This window comes from Thamnophis sirtalis, unplaced genomic scaffold, assembly GCF_051295495.1.
Source record: "Thamnophis sirtalis isolate CommonGarterSnake01/CBP01778 unplaced genomic scaffold, rThaSir2_p1.2 scaffold_3, whole genome shotgun sequence".
Classification (NCBI taxonomy): domain Eukaryota; kingdom Metazoa; phylum Chordata; class Lepidosauria; order Squamata; family Natricidae; genus Thamnophis; species Thamnophis sirtalis.
The window spans coordinates 9,653,015-9,667,503 of NW_028261383.1; the positions used below are offsets into that span (position 1 = coordinate 9,653,015).

Consider the following 14,489-nt stretch of genomic DNA (forward strand, 5'->3'; position numbering starts at 1 on the left):
ACCGTCCACCCACCTTCCACCCCAGGGACTTTCTAGGAAGCGGCTCTCTCTGCTTTTAACTCTAGCCAGCGGAGAGCAAAGAAGCTGGTCTGTGTGTGCAAATCCTCGTGGGAACGGAGATCTCCCCGCCGGGCTACAGCTGAGCGGCTTAATAAAGCAGGAGACGCGCTCGCAGAGAGCGATTTGAGCGGGAGCTGAGCCCAAATTCTCCCCAAGATCTTTCCCCGAGATCCAGAATCCTGCCGGGCGGGATTGCAAACTTGAATACGGGTGTTTCCCGGCCGATCGCGGGTTCTGCTTCTTCCCTGCTCGCTCCAGGTAAGAGATTCCAGGCAGGATTCTCTCCCGTTCCCTGTAGCAAACTGGGGAGGGGGGGGCACGTAGCCCAGATGGGAAGGGAGCGGAGGGTTGGGCGGCCAAGGCAATTCAATCAGAATAGAGGTGGGAGGGACCATGGAGATCTTCTAGTCCTGGGGTCCTGACAAGGATTTTTAACTTCTCCCTGCAACAGGCTAGAGTCCCATCACGCTTGAAAGCAGCCACAATTATCCCAGTTCCGAGAAAGCAGCCCTAAAAAGCTTGAATGACTATAGACCCATTGCACTGATGTCTATAGTAATGAAGTGCTTTGAGAGACTGGTTCTACAACACCTCAGGTCCTGTCTTCCACCAAATTTTGATCAACCCCGTTTGCTTATAGAAGCAACAGGTCAACAGGGGACGCTCTACATATTGCACTGAGCCACCTTGAGAAAGCTGGGAATTATGTCAGAATGCTTTTTATAGACTATAGCTCGGCCTTTAACACCATCTTACCAGGCATTCTCATTGAAAAGTTGACTGACCTGAATTTCCATCCCCTCACTTATGAATGGATCAAAGACTTCCTGATGGATCGTCCGCAAACAGTAGTAGTCCAGTCTTGGGTGTGGTCCTGGCTCAGTGCTGGAGAACAAGAATAGCAGAATAACAGAGTTTGAGATCATCTAGTCTAGACTAGTCCAACCTTCCCCTGCCAAGCAGGAGACCCTACATCATTTCTGAAGCAATGGGTGGAAACTAATCTAGGAGAGATCCAATCTAGAACTAAGGAGAAATTTCCTGATGGTTAGAACAGTTAATCAGTGCAATGGCTTCCCTTCAGAAGTTGTGGTGCTCCATCATTGGCGATTTCTAAGAAGATTCTGGACATCCATTTGTCTAAAATGGTATAGGGCAGTGTTGGCAAACCTTTTCGGCATCGAGTGCTGAAACAGGAGTGTGGGGGAGCACCAGAAACAGAAAAGGAGTTCCCCAGTGCGCATGTGCGTGCCACAGTGGTGGGTTGCAGCGGTACACCCCAGTATGGGCGTACCAGAGCCTGCCTGGAGCACCGGATACCGTTCTGGTACAGTGCTCCGGAGGGCCCACTCGAGCTCATGACCTGTGCTTTAAGCCTTTGGCGCTTCCGCGCACGTGCATGGTGGGTACGCCACCTGCGCGGTGCTCCGCTGAGCAGCTGGAGCATCCCAAAGGCTTGTAGAAGCATCGCAGGCAAGTACTACACATGCGCGCACCACACCAGGGCCATTCCAACTGTACCAATTGGAATGGAATTCAGAACCCACCACTGGCGTGCCGGGAAATGACCTTCCGGTTTCCAGCATGCGCATACGCACTGGTCACCTGACCTTCCAGTTTCTGGTACATACGTGCTGGAAGCTGAAATCTCAGCTTCCCAATGCACTCATGCGCGCCATAGAGATGCTCTTCCAATTTCCGGCCCTCCCGCATGCGTGATGCGTGCCAGAATCTGGAAAAGCAATGGGCAATGGCTGGCGTGTCCGGAGAGATGGCTCTGTGTGCCACTTCTGGTACATGGGCCATAGGTTCACTATCACGGGTATAGAGTTTGCTTGAGCAAGGGGTTGGATTAGAAGACCTCCAAGGTCCCTTCCAACTGTCTTAGTCTGAATCTGTCCTGCAGGCAAACCCCCACAAAGTTTGAATTTTCTGTTCTTCCTAAGTCAGTGGACTCATTTCTATATGTATCTAACTTGCATCCTGGGAACCTACACGGGAAGGTCTATCCCAGGCTAAAGACTTGTTTGAACCCTGTTTCATCTGGGGCCCATACTCAAGGAAAATGCCTGCCTATCCCTGTGGCATGTCCAGTTCAGTAGACTGTGACTCCCTGAAATGGATGAGTTCTTCTCAAAGCTTTTAGGAAGGTTGAAACAAAGACTATGCAGAGCAGTCCTTCCTCCTGCAGAAGGAATCGTCAGAGGGTTGGACTAGAAGATCTCTAAGGTCCCTTCCACCTCAGTTATTCTGTTGTTCCATTGTGAAGAAAAAGGGCCCCATCTGAAAAGACCCCAAATTGCCAATTTCCTCAAAGCCTGGCTGGGTTTCATGAGGAGATTTGGCAAAGATTTGAACAAGAATGTTGTTTTGCTACCTTGAGCCGAGGTTGGTAGTGGTTAGAGTACAGTACTACAGGCTCCTTCAGCTGACTGCTAGCTGCAGTTCAGCAATTCAAATCTCACCAGCTCAAGCTTGACTCAGCCTTCCATCCTTTCGAAGTGGGTAAAATGAGGACCCAGATTGTTGGGGACAAGATGCTGAAGAGCCAAGGTGGCGCAGTGGTTAAAAGCACCACTGCAGGCTACTGCTAGATCAGCAGGTCAGCGGTTCAAATCCCACCGGCTCAGGGTTGACTCAGCCTTCCATCCTTCCGAGGTGGGTAAAATGAGGACCCAGATTGTTGGGGGCAATATGCTGACTCTCTGTAAACCGCTTAGAGAGGCCTGAAAGGCCTATGAAGCGGTATATAAGTCTACTGCTATTGCTATTGCTATTGACTCTGTAAAAACGGTTAGAGAGCGCTGTAAAGCACTGTGAAGTGTTATATAAGTCTAAGTGCTATTGCTATTGGAGAACTTTCACATTCCTCTGAAGTGGGGTTTTTTCTTCTCTTTTTCCTCTTAGGTTGGGTGCTAAAAGCATCATCTGAAATTCTGGATATCCAAGGATCAAAATCTCACAACCTCCTCAAGATGTCTAAAGGGAGTTTTTCTTGCTGTCCCCAAAACAAGGTTACTTTGGAGATCTAGGGATGCACCTGGTTTTTTGTTTTTTGATATACATCTCTGCACATAGAAAAAGTGACCTCACCCAACATGATAGGGGGAGGAGACAAAAGAGGCCCTAGGGTCACTCTGATTGGGACTGCTGAAACATGCATAGAAAAAAAGTTCCTGAAAGGAGAAACCACCAATTGGATTATACAAAATCCCTCCTTCAAGGGATTCTCCTACCAGGACTCTAAGGGACCCCGAGAGCTTTGCAGCCAACTCTACCAAATTCATCGTGAATGGCTGAGACCGGAAAAAAACACAAAAGCTCAGATGTTGGACCTGGTGATCCTGGAGCAGTTCCTGGCCATCCTGCCCCCAGAGATGGAGACTTGGGTCCGGGAATGTGGAGCAGAGACCAGTTCCCAAGCTGTAGCCCTTGCAGAGGGCTTTCTCTTGAGCAGGGCAAATGACCACAAGCAGGGAGAGCAGCAGGTGAGAATTTTTTAATCATGGTAATTATTTGGGCAACCTAATTATGAACGTTGTTATTGAATATGCTTTCTTTCACATGCTAAACATAAGTATCTAGGGGCAGATAACAATCTGAACTGGTCTTCCCACACATCCTCCTCAGTGAAGGTTGCAAACCACCCCCTGCATTTCCTGTGTCAAATGAGGAAAGTATATCTTTCTCTTTCTGTCCTGACCACTTTTTACAGAGGCACGATTGAGAGCGTTTTAACAAACTGCATCATTGTTTGGTTTGGTGGCAGCAGTGCCTCAAATAGAAAGTCCATACAGTGAGTGGTGAGGACAGCGGAGAAGATCATAGGAAGCTTACTTCCTGTTATTTAGGATACTCCTTATAAGCTCTATGTGCTTAGAGCTCAAAGCATTTGTTAGAGACCTCACACACCCACTTTACGGTCTGTTTCTGTTGCTCCCTTCTGGGAGGAGGTTTTGAAATATTTATAGCAGGATTACCAAATTCTGTAATAGCTTTGCTCCCTATGCCATCCATCTGGTAAACTCGCAAGATTCATTTTTCTCGCCATGTACATGTATACATCTGAACTAGACTGTGTTGTTTCTCTGTGTCATATAACATATGTAGGTATATTTTGTATTTATTTATGTATTTATTTTGTCATTTTTGTGTAGTGTATATTGGAGGTGATGACCTTTTGAGAGCTGTATGCAACAACATTTCATTTTAATGTATGCCGATTAGTGTACATTCATAAAGTTATTCTAAGTGTAAGTCATTAGAAGGTGATTTCATTTGTTTGTTTTGTCAAATGATTCTCTTGCCTAGTTGAGAACTATAAAATACTGGCATCTCAGGGTTGAACTATGGAGCTTAATTATTTTCTTGTAGATGTTTCAATACCCAATTAGGTAACATCTTCAGTTTGTCTTATCAATGGAGGTGTTTTCTCTTGGCAGTTCCTTGATTAGACTACTGTTTACTGCTTGTTTGTCTGGCGTTAATCCCCGCTTCTCTGGGTATTGATTTCTGGCTCTATAGTTAAGAACAAGACAGTAACATGCTTTTTCTACTTTTCTTGTGGGTATTTCAGGTTCAGAAGCCCTTCCTGTTGGCCGCAGAAGACACTGAAGCATGGAGGGATCTGCTTTATTCCTCTCAGGAATTGAGCATTCAGGAAGTGTCCCAGGAGGGTCCATCTGAGAACTTAGCAGGTAAAAGAGGAGTCCTTCTGATGCAATGGGAATTAACACAGCCTCCCTTTCTTTGTAAAAGTACTATAACTTTTGTGAACGAGTGGCTTTTGTCCCTAGTTTCTCTTTGTAATGTTCTTTAAACACTTTTTTTCTTAAATCTCAGTCTCCAAGAATAAAACATTGATAACTCTTGTGGGACCATCTCTCTTTTGTGGTGTAGAAGCAGCGGTTGTGCTTCCAACTCAGGTAAGCTAAAGCATTCCACTCTTTCCTCAAAGTCTGTGATTTATTTGAAGAGCATGCTTTGCTCTCCAAAATGGCCCAAATCTCTTTTCCAAAGCAAATTCCTTTCATTTTATTAGTGCCAATCTAACCAATTTTGTCTGGCCACAATGAAGTTCCTGAGAACTTGCTTAGGGTTGCATATCACTTGTGAATTGATGGCATCTCATACTGCCTTCTGGAAGATTTTTCTCTTTCTTTCTTTCTTTCTTTCTTTCTTTCTTTCTTTCTTTCTTTCTTTCTCTCTCTCTCTCTCTCTCTCTCTCTCTCTCTCTCTCTCTCTCTCTCTCTCTCTCTCTTTTCCTTCTTTCATTTCTTTCTTTTTTATTTCTTTATTTCTTTCTCATTCAAGTGCCACCCATCTTGCCTAGAGGCAAACCCCCATAGCTATTGTAGGAAGAATACGCTGGTCCCCGAGGGATAACCTAAACCAGCGATGGTTAACCTTTTTGGCACAGTACTGAAACTGGAGCATGCCCGCATGTACACTGGACCACTGGAATTTGAAAGAGAGCAGCTGGCCGGTGTTCATGTGTGCAGTAGCCAGCTGCTTTTCTGGGTTTCATCACGCACGTGTGCCAGTCAGCTGGTCTTTGCACAAAGATCAGCTGGCCGATGCACATGTGCATGCCAGAACCCAGAAGAGCAGCTGATGACAGTGCACATGCCCACAGAGAGGGCTCTACATGCCACCTCTAGCATGCGTGTCATAGGTTTGCCATCACCAACCTAAACTATTGGATAAATATCAAACAGGAATCTCCCAATGCTTTGTTCAGCTGTGATTTATAGTACACCCAAGGTCTGTCCCATCACTTGATCTTGAAGGATATAGGGTGTGAACAGTGTCATATTTCTGAAAGATACCCTAATTAATTCATGAGCAGCAAGCCAAGTTTCAAAAGAAATCCATTTATTAGGAACACCATTTCGGCAATACCCCATTGCAGTCAGATCTAACCTCGTTTAAATTGTAGCTGAACTTTGCCCCTGTTTCTTCCCTCCCCTAAGACTGTGTCATAAATCACATTCTCCAACGAGGTGCATGTCTCACAAGCCTGCCGACTCTAGCCGAAGGTATGCGTGGAATGTGCTACCCCCCTTTCCTCTCCATGGCAACTTGATAACAGGTGCAAATGCTTTATGAGTTGACAAACAGACATTTAAGGACTTTGAGATCTTCCTATGTCCAAGAAAAATGCATAAAATAAATGTTGGGATAGATAATTAAAAGAGACTTTGAACACCCTTCCTGGAGCTGTTGATTAACTGGGAAATCTTTCTTCCTGTTTCAGAATTCCTTGTCTTTCGATGATGTAGCTGTTTTCTTCTCACTGGAGGAATGGGATCTGCTAGACTTCAACCAAAAAATCCTGTACAACGAAGTTATGTCGGAAAATGCCAGGAACATGGCCTCCACAGGTAAAGGTTCAACTCTGCTCTGGTTTCAATTCAGCAGGAAAGGTATTTTCTAGTTTATTAGTGGAAATGTTGACCTGTTCATCCCAAAGGTAATTTTTTTTTCAAAAGGCCACTGGACTTTGTTTTTTCTTGAAGACACTTCACTTCTCATCCAAGAAGCTTTCTTCTGTTCTGACTGAAGAAAAACAAAGTCCAGTTGACTTTGAAAAAGTATCTTTCGGACAACCACGACCTGAAAGACAGAGAATCTCCACAGACAAGTGTTGATCGATTCATTTCCAAGAGGGAAGAAATTAGAACTAAACTGTACTTTTCACTGAGGACTAAAATTATCTTGCTGCCCGTAGAGAAAACATCCTCTCATTCAGTGATATTTAGAAGCCACAATAGACCTGTGGTAAACAGAATTACTACTAATTGGGCCCTACTCACTTCTTTGCTTGCTTCTCAGGCGGTGGTATGGCCATGTACTAACATTTGCCTCAGGTCCTCATTGTAATAGCTGCTACCTCATGAGACCTGAGGTAAAATAACATGCTAGGACTGCAGAACTGTTTTTTCAAGGGAATGCAAGCTCATTCAAGCAGTTTGGAGCTCTGCTCTCATATTCCCTTTCCAGTTACAGGTAGTCCTCGACATACAATGGTTCATTTAGTGGCCGTTCAAAGTTACAACTGGAAAAGAAGTGACGACTATTTCTCACACCTATGACCGCTGCAGCATCCCCGTGGTCACATGAGCAAAATTCAGACGCTTGGCAACTGACTCGTATTTATGACCGTTGTGATCATGTGATCTCCTTTTGCGACCTTCTGGCAAGCAAAGTCAATGGGGAAGCCAGATTCACTTAACGATCATGTTGCTAGCTTAACAACTGAAGCAATTCACTTAACAACTGTGGCAAGAAAGGTCGTGACTGCTTGAACAAAATGGAGCAAAACTCACTTAACAACTGTCTCATTTAGCAACAGAAATTTTGGGGCTCCATTGTGCTCGTAAGTTGAGGACTACCTGTACTTGTCTTTCAACAGCACAGCTTTCTCTTGTTTTAACATCAATTATTTGACTCAGTGGTGAAATTCAAATTTTTTTACTACCGGTTCTGTGGGCGTGGCTTGCTGGGCGTGGCAGGGGAAGGATAGTGCAAAATCCCCATTCCCTCCCCACTCTGGAGCCAGGCAGAGATGGTATTTGCCGGTTCTCTGAGCTACTCAAAATTTCTGCTACCGGTTCTCCAGAATCTGTCAGAACCTGTGAATTTCACCCTTGATTTGACTCCATTTCACCTTCCTCACTACTGATATCACAATAATAAACTCCAGATTACCTTACTTACTTACATGGCTTCATGTTGAGACTGAACAGCAGGGAGAATCTATGGGCGTGAAATGTGAACATCCCTAGTTCAATCCCTACTCCCCATTCCTACGTCCTGATAAGAAAGACAGGAAGTATAGTTAAAATACATGTACCAATGAGTAATCCTACTTTGTGATCCAGAACAAATAAAAATGAAAAAGACTCTTGATAATGTTTTGGTCTGAACTCTGAGCTTGGCGATTTGGTTGCCAACGTTTTGTCACCATTCAAGCACTTTGAATTGTGCTCGCCTGTCTGAACACCTTCCTTTAAATAGCCATTTATGGGATGCAAATTAGTGTGGTTGTTGTTTATTCAGCTACCTCTGAATTTGGACTGTTTGATTGGATGGCTGTTGTTACCAAGACATGGTCTTTGATTCTAAGTACTGTCTGTGCGATGTAAATTAGTGTCTGTTTGGATGCTTCTGAGTCATGCTCTGGTTTTGGCAAGTTGTTGTTGTTAATGAGGGCTGGTTGTTTTAATGAAACGTGGTCCAATTTCTTGTGAATGGATGGGTTGTGATTTTTGTTGTTATGTAGGGAGGTGCCTATTTGTTCATTCTAAAAGGCTACCTTCGGGATTATGGTTGATGCAGTTCTTTTGTTCTCAATTATTAGTAGCCTGGATCAATGTGTTAATACCACTTTATAATGCCGTGGTAAGGCCACACTTGGAATACTGCATTCAGTTTTGGTCACCACGATGTAGAAAAGATGTGGAGACTCTAGAAAGAGTGCAGAGAAGAGCAACAAAGATGATTAGGGGACTGGAGACTAAAACATACGAAGAATGGTTGCAGGAACTGGGTATGTCTATTTTAATAGAAAGAAGGACTAGGGCAGACATGATAGCAGTGTTCCAATATCTCGGGTTGCCACAAAGAAGAGGGAGTCAAACTATTTTCCAAGGCATCTGAGGGTAGAGCAAGAAGCAATGGGGGGAAACTAATCAAGGAGAGAAGCAACTTAGAACTGAGGAGAAATTTCCTGATAATTAGAACAATTAATCAGTGGAACAACTTGCCTCCAGAAATCATGAATGCCCAACGCTGGAGGCTTTAAAGAAGAGATTGGACAACCATTTGTCTGATATGGTGTAGGGTCTCCAGCCTAGGCAGGATGTTGGACTAGAAGACCTCCAAGATCCCTTCCAACTCTGCTATTGTATTGTATTTTAATGTCAATGTGTCTGTTTATTGACTTATTGGTGAAAACCAGAGGAATTCTCTTTCTCTCCTTGATTTCTCCTGGGTTACAACTGTGGTCCCAGTTAGATCAAATTTGTGTCTTCCGAGTCTTCATTATTTGATCCCAGACAGCACACACATTTCCTGCTATTACTATTTAGCATATGGCATCTCATTCATGGACTAGGAATATAGATTAATATTTCACCTAGATTAGTAAAATGCAATAAAGTATAATATCTATGTTGAAATATCAATATCTAGGACCCAGATTGTTAGGGGCAATATGCTGACCCTGTAAATTGCTTAAAGAGCAGAGGTGGGTTGCCAATTTTTTTGCTAGTGTTTTGGGGGGTGCACGACGCTTCTGCGCATGCACAGAAGTTTCCGGGCAGGTGGGTGGAGCCTCCCGCTGCTGCTATTACCAGTTCAGCCAATCTGGGCCAAACCAGGAGCAACGAACCTCTGTTAGAGAGGGCTGTAAAAGCATTGTGAACCGGTATATAAGTTTAAGTGCTATTGCTATTGTTATAGAGAGAGTCCTGGCAGACGTCACGTGAGGTGCAAATCCTATTCAGGATTGTCTATTATGGGATGGCAGGTCAAAGCCTCGCACCTTAATTGTGGGCTCATTTTTATGTCTTCCTATGTCTGGATGTTCAGCGACCCATTTGGTTTTCCACTGGTAATCGATGTCAAAGTTGTTATTCAAGTGCCAGTGGGAGCTTCCCGGATTTGAGTCTTCTGGCCTTTACCTTTTCTGCTTTAAAAGTGTAATACATTTTTATCTTTCTTTTTATCCCAAGGAGTTGGGTGGCCAGAGAGTGCAAATTATAAACAGACATCTGTAGAGCATGCACAAACAGTCAGAAACAACCTTGGAGAAGAGATGTTTGAAAATCCGCGGGGACCAGAAACATCTGAATGCAACCAATTACACAAGAGAAGAGCAAAATCTTGTACTCCTCAGTGGGCAGAAATCCATTTTTATCTTAGCCAGCAAGGACACAAAAAAGAAAGGAAATGTCCCACCTGTGGAAAAACACGTAGAGAAAATTCAGATCTCTGCAAATACTGCAGAACTCACGATAAAGCAAAAAAATATAAATTTGGGGAGTGTGATCAAAATTACAATTGGTCCCTCCTTCCTACCTTACATCAAATGACCCAAACTGTAGAAAAAACATATCCCTGCACTGAATGCGGGAAAACCTTCAGCAAGAGCAGTAATCTTAATGCCCATAAAAGGATCCATACAGGTGAGAAACTATATCAGTGCATGGAGTGTGGAAAGATGTTCAGGTGGAGCAGCGGTCTCACTTACCATAAGAGGATCCATTCAGGAGAGAAACCGTATAAATGCACAGAGTGCGGAAAGAGCTTCAGTGGCCTGAGTTCCTTTACTTCCCACAGAAGGATGCATTCTGGGGAAAAACCTTATAAATGCACCGAGTGCGGGAAGTGCTTCAGTGGATTCAGTTCCTTTACTTCCCACAAAAGGATGCACTCAGGTGAGAAACCCTATAAATGTGCAGAGTGTGGGAAGGGCTTCAGTTGCCTGAGTTCCTTTACGTCCCATAAAAGGATCCACTCGGGGGAGAAGCCATATAAATGCAGGGAGTGTGGAAAGAACTTCACCATAAGCAGTCACCTGATTTCCCACAAAAGGATTCACTCAGGCGAGAAACCTTATCAATGCACGGAATGTGGAAAGAGCTTCACTTTAAGCAGCCATCTTACTTCCCACAAAAGGATCCATTCAGGGGAGAAGCCCTACAAATGTGTTGACTGCGGAAAGAAGTTCAGGTGGAGCTGTCACCTGACTTCCCATAAGAGGATGCACTTAGGAGAGAAACCCTATAAATGCACGGAGTGTGGAACGAGCTTCATTAACCTGAGTTCCTTTACTTGCCATAAAAGGATCCACTCCGGTGAGAAACCATATCAATGCACACAGTGTGGGAAAAATTTCAGGAGTGCCACTAATCTGAATGAACACAAAAGGATCCATTCGGGTGAAAAGCCATATAAATGCGCAGAATGTGGGAAAAGCTTTAGGTGGAGCAGTTGCCTTACATCCCATAGAAGGATCCACACGGGGGAGAAACCGTACAAATGCACAGAGTGTGGAAAGGACTTCCGAAGGAGCTGTTCTCTCACTACTCATAAAAGAATTCACACAGGGGAGAAACCATACCAATGTACTGAGTGCGGAAAGAGTTTCACTACGAATAGTAGCCTGACTTCTCATAAAAGAATTCACACCGGTGAAAAGCCATATACCTGCCTGGAATGTGGGAAGACTTTCCGCAAGAGTTACAACCTTACTTGCCATAAAAGGGTACACATGAGATATAAACCATGTTAATATTTTGGATGAAGGGGACAGAACCTTAGCCACAGCAGTCGTCTTCAGATTTACACCAAGGAGAACTTGTATAACTGCATGGAATGTGGAAAGAGCTTCAAAATGTAGAAAGATCTGATAAATTGCTCTAAACCAGGGGTATCAAATACATCCTTAGGAGCAGGTGACTTTTGGCCCGAATTTGGGGGAGGGGGAATCTAAGTGGGTGAAATTCAAAAATGTTTACTACCTGTTCAGAAAGAAAAAAAAAACCAACTTTATCATTTTCCATTTGTTATTTCTAATTTCTATATGTAGCATATATCATCATGCTCAATTTTAATATAACAAGCATTTTACTTAATTGGTTATCCACACTATATATCATAAGCAGTATCAACATATTTCATTTTCTTCTAGTATCTCTTTTTTACCTTCCGCCTTACCTAACTTTTCTCTTAACTCATCTCTTGCTCTATTTTTCTTCAGTTTTCTGTTTGTCCTTCTATCTTCTACTCTTAAATTCCCTTCCCCCGCTTTCTTTTTCCTTTTGTATGTATTATATCTTTTCTTCTGAATTTCCCATAACATTCTTCCACAACTATATTTTGAACACTTGGATTCCTCTTTTTTACTCCCCACTATTTCTCTCTTTGTTTTTAGGTTGTTATCTTTTTTTGGATAGCATTTTCCTTTTTTCTCCCTGCTCTTTTTGTGTCTCTATAAGTCTCATTAAGATTGTCCAGTTGGTTATTGTTTTCAGGTTCCCACCTCACCCCCCAATGTTAGTCATTTGCCTCTCATTTATATTTCCCTTTATCAATTTCTCTCCTACATCCTGTTCTATGTATTTCAATACAATAGCAGAGTTGGAAGGGACCTTGGAGGTCTTCTAGTCCAACCCCCTGCGTAGGCAGGAAACCCTATACCGTTTCAGACAAATAGCTATCCAACATCTTCTTAAAGACTTTCAGTGTTGGGGCATTTACAACTGCTGGAGGCAAGCTGTTCCACTGATTAATTGTTCTAACTGTCAGGAAATTTCTCCTCAGTTCTAAGTTGCTTCTCTCCTTGGTAAGTTTCCACCCATTGCTTCTTGTTCTACCCTCAAGTGCCTTGGAAAACAGTTTGACTCCCTCTTCTTTGTGGCAACCCCTGAGATATTGGAACACTGCTATCATGTCTGCCCTAGTCCTTCTTTCTATTAAAATAGACATACCCAGTTCCTGCAACCGTTCTTCGTATGTTTTAGTCTCCAGTCCCCTAATCATCTTTGTTGCTCTTCTCTGCACTCTTTCTAGAATCTCCACATCTTTTCTACATCGTGGTGATCAAAACTGAATGCAGTATTCCAAGTGTGGCCTTACCAAGGTGGTATTAACACTTCACATGATCTTGATTCTATCCCTCTGTTTATTCAGCCTAGAAACTGTGATGGTTTTTTTGGCAGCTGCTGCACACTGCTGGCTCATATTTAAATGGTTGTCCAATAGGACTCCAAGATCCCTTTCACAGTTACTACTGTTGAGCAAGGTACCACCTATACTGTACCTGTGCATTTCATTTTTGTTGCCTAAATGTAGAACCTTACTCTTTTCACCATTGAATTTCATTTTATTAGATAGTGCCCAATGTTCAAGTTTGTCAAGATCCTTCTGTTTCTTTAATCTATCTTCTGGAGTGTTGGCTCTTCCTGCCAGCTTGGTGTCATCTGCAAATTTGATGAGTTCTCCATTTATTCCCTCATCCAAATCATTGATGAAGATGTTGAAGAGTACTGGGCCTAAAACACAGCCTTGGGGTACTCCACTGCATACTTCCCTCCATGTAGATGCAGTTCCATTGAGGACTACATGTTCAGTGCGGTTGTTCAGACAGTTACAAATCTATCTGGTGGTGATGCTGTCTAACCCACATTCTTCTACTTATCTAATAGTAGTTTATGGTCTACCTTATCAATTGCCTACTGAAGTCCAAGTAAACTACATCTATGACATTCCGCTGGTCCACTAATTTTGTCACATTATCAAAGAATGCAATAAGATTAGTCTGGCATGATCTGTTTCTGACAAACCCATGTTGACTTTTGGCTATTACTTTGTTTGCTTCACTGATTTTACTAATTTTTCTGGTTCTTTAATACCTTTTAGTGTTGAACGTGCATCTTTTAACATTACAAGTATTTCTTCAAACATCCCACACTCCATTTTTAAGTTTAAGAAGTTTTTGATATTTTTGTATTTTTTTTATTTTTTTATTTAAATTTTTTATTTTATCAATTTCATATATACATTCACAATTATATGATCTCATAACTGTTATTAATAATATGTATTTATAACAATTTTTTCCCTACAGTTGACAATATACTTGAAGATTGCTTTCTTACCATCCCATAGATCCATCTTATCTTACAACGGTCCTACTTCTTCTTCCCTCCCTCTTTCCTTCCCTCGTTTCTTCTCTCCTACTCTCCTTCCTTCCCTCCTTCTCTCCTTCCCTCCTTCCTTCCCTTTCTTCTCTCCTTCTCTCCCCCTTCCTTTCCTCCTTCCTTCCCCCCTTCCTTCTCTCCTACATTCCCTCCTTCCTTCCCTCCTTTCTTCTCTCCTTCTCTCCTTCCTTCCCTCCTTCCTTCCCTCCTTGCTTCCCTTTTTGTATTTTACCACACTTAAGTCTCTCTTGTTTCCAAGTTTTTCCAGCTGTAATATCCAGTCCCAGAGTAAATCAGTCCATTTCAAAATTTTTAGCTTTCTTTCTCAGCAGTAGCAAAACAGAATCAAAACAACAAGAAAAGGCCATATACTCCTTAGAGGGACTTCCTCTTATCTTTTCTATGTTCAATGTTGAATTTTTCCACTGTTGTAGCAGTAGACTTATATACCGCTTCATAGGCCTTTCAGGCCTCTCTAAGCGGTTTACAGAGAGTCAGCATATTGCCCCCAACAATCTGGGTCCTCATTTTACCCACCTCGGAAGGATGGAAGGCTGAGTCAACCCTGAGCCAGTGAGATTTGAACCGTTATTTATTGCCAGATGCTCTCTTTCCTACAGTAGATGGCTTTTACCATCCTCCAATCAGTCAAATCAATAATTTGTCAGTGTTTTCACTAGTCAAAAGTCCCAAATCCACCTACACTAAGTCCTTCTATTT

At 42.9% G+C, this 14,489-nt stretch overlaps 1 protein-coding gene across 1 annotated transcript; it reads left to right on the top strand.

The window, feature by feature from the left end:
• The first annotated feature begins 93 nt into the window (after positions 1-93).
• On the top strand, positions 94-14,193 carry LOC106552117 (uncharacterized). The gene is made up of 6 exons (XM_087708317.1): positions 94-318; positions 2,968-3,548; positions 4,637-4,757; positions 4,903-4,985; positions 6,317-6,443; positions 9,798-14,193. Exons 2-6 carry the CDS (start codon positions 3,159-3,161, stop codon positions 11,357-11,359), a joined length of 2,283 nt encoding a protein of 760 aa, XP_087564443.1. The 5' UTR covers positions 94-318; positions 2,968-3,158; the 3' UTR covers positions 11,360-14,193.
• Positions 14,194-14,489: the final 296 nt, after the last annotated feature.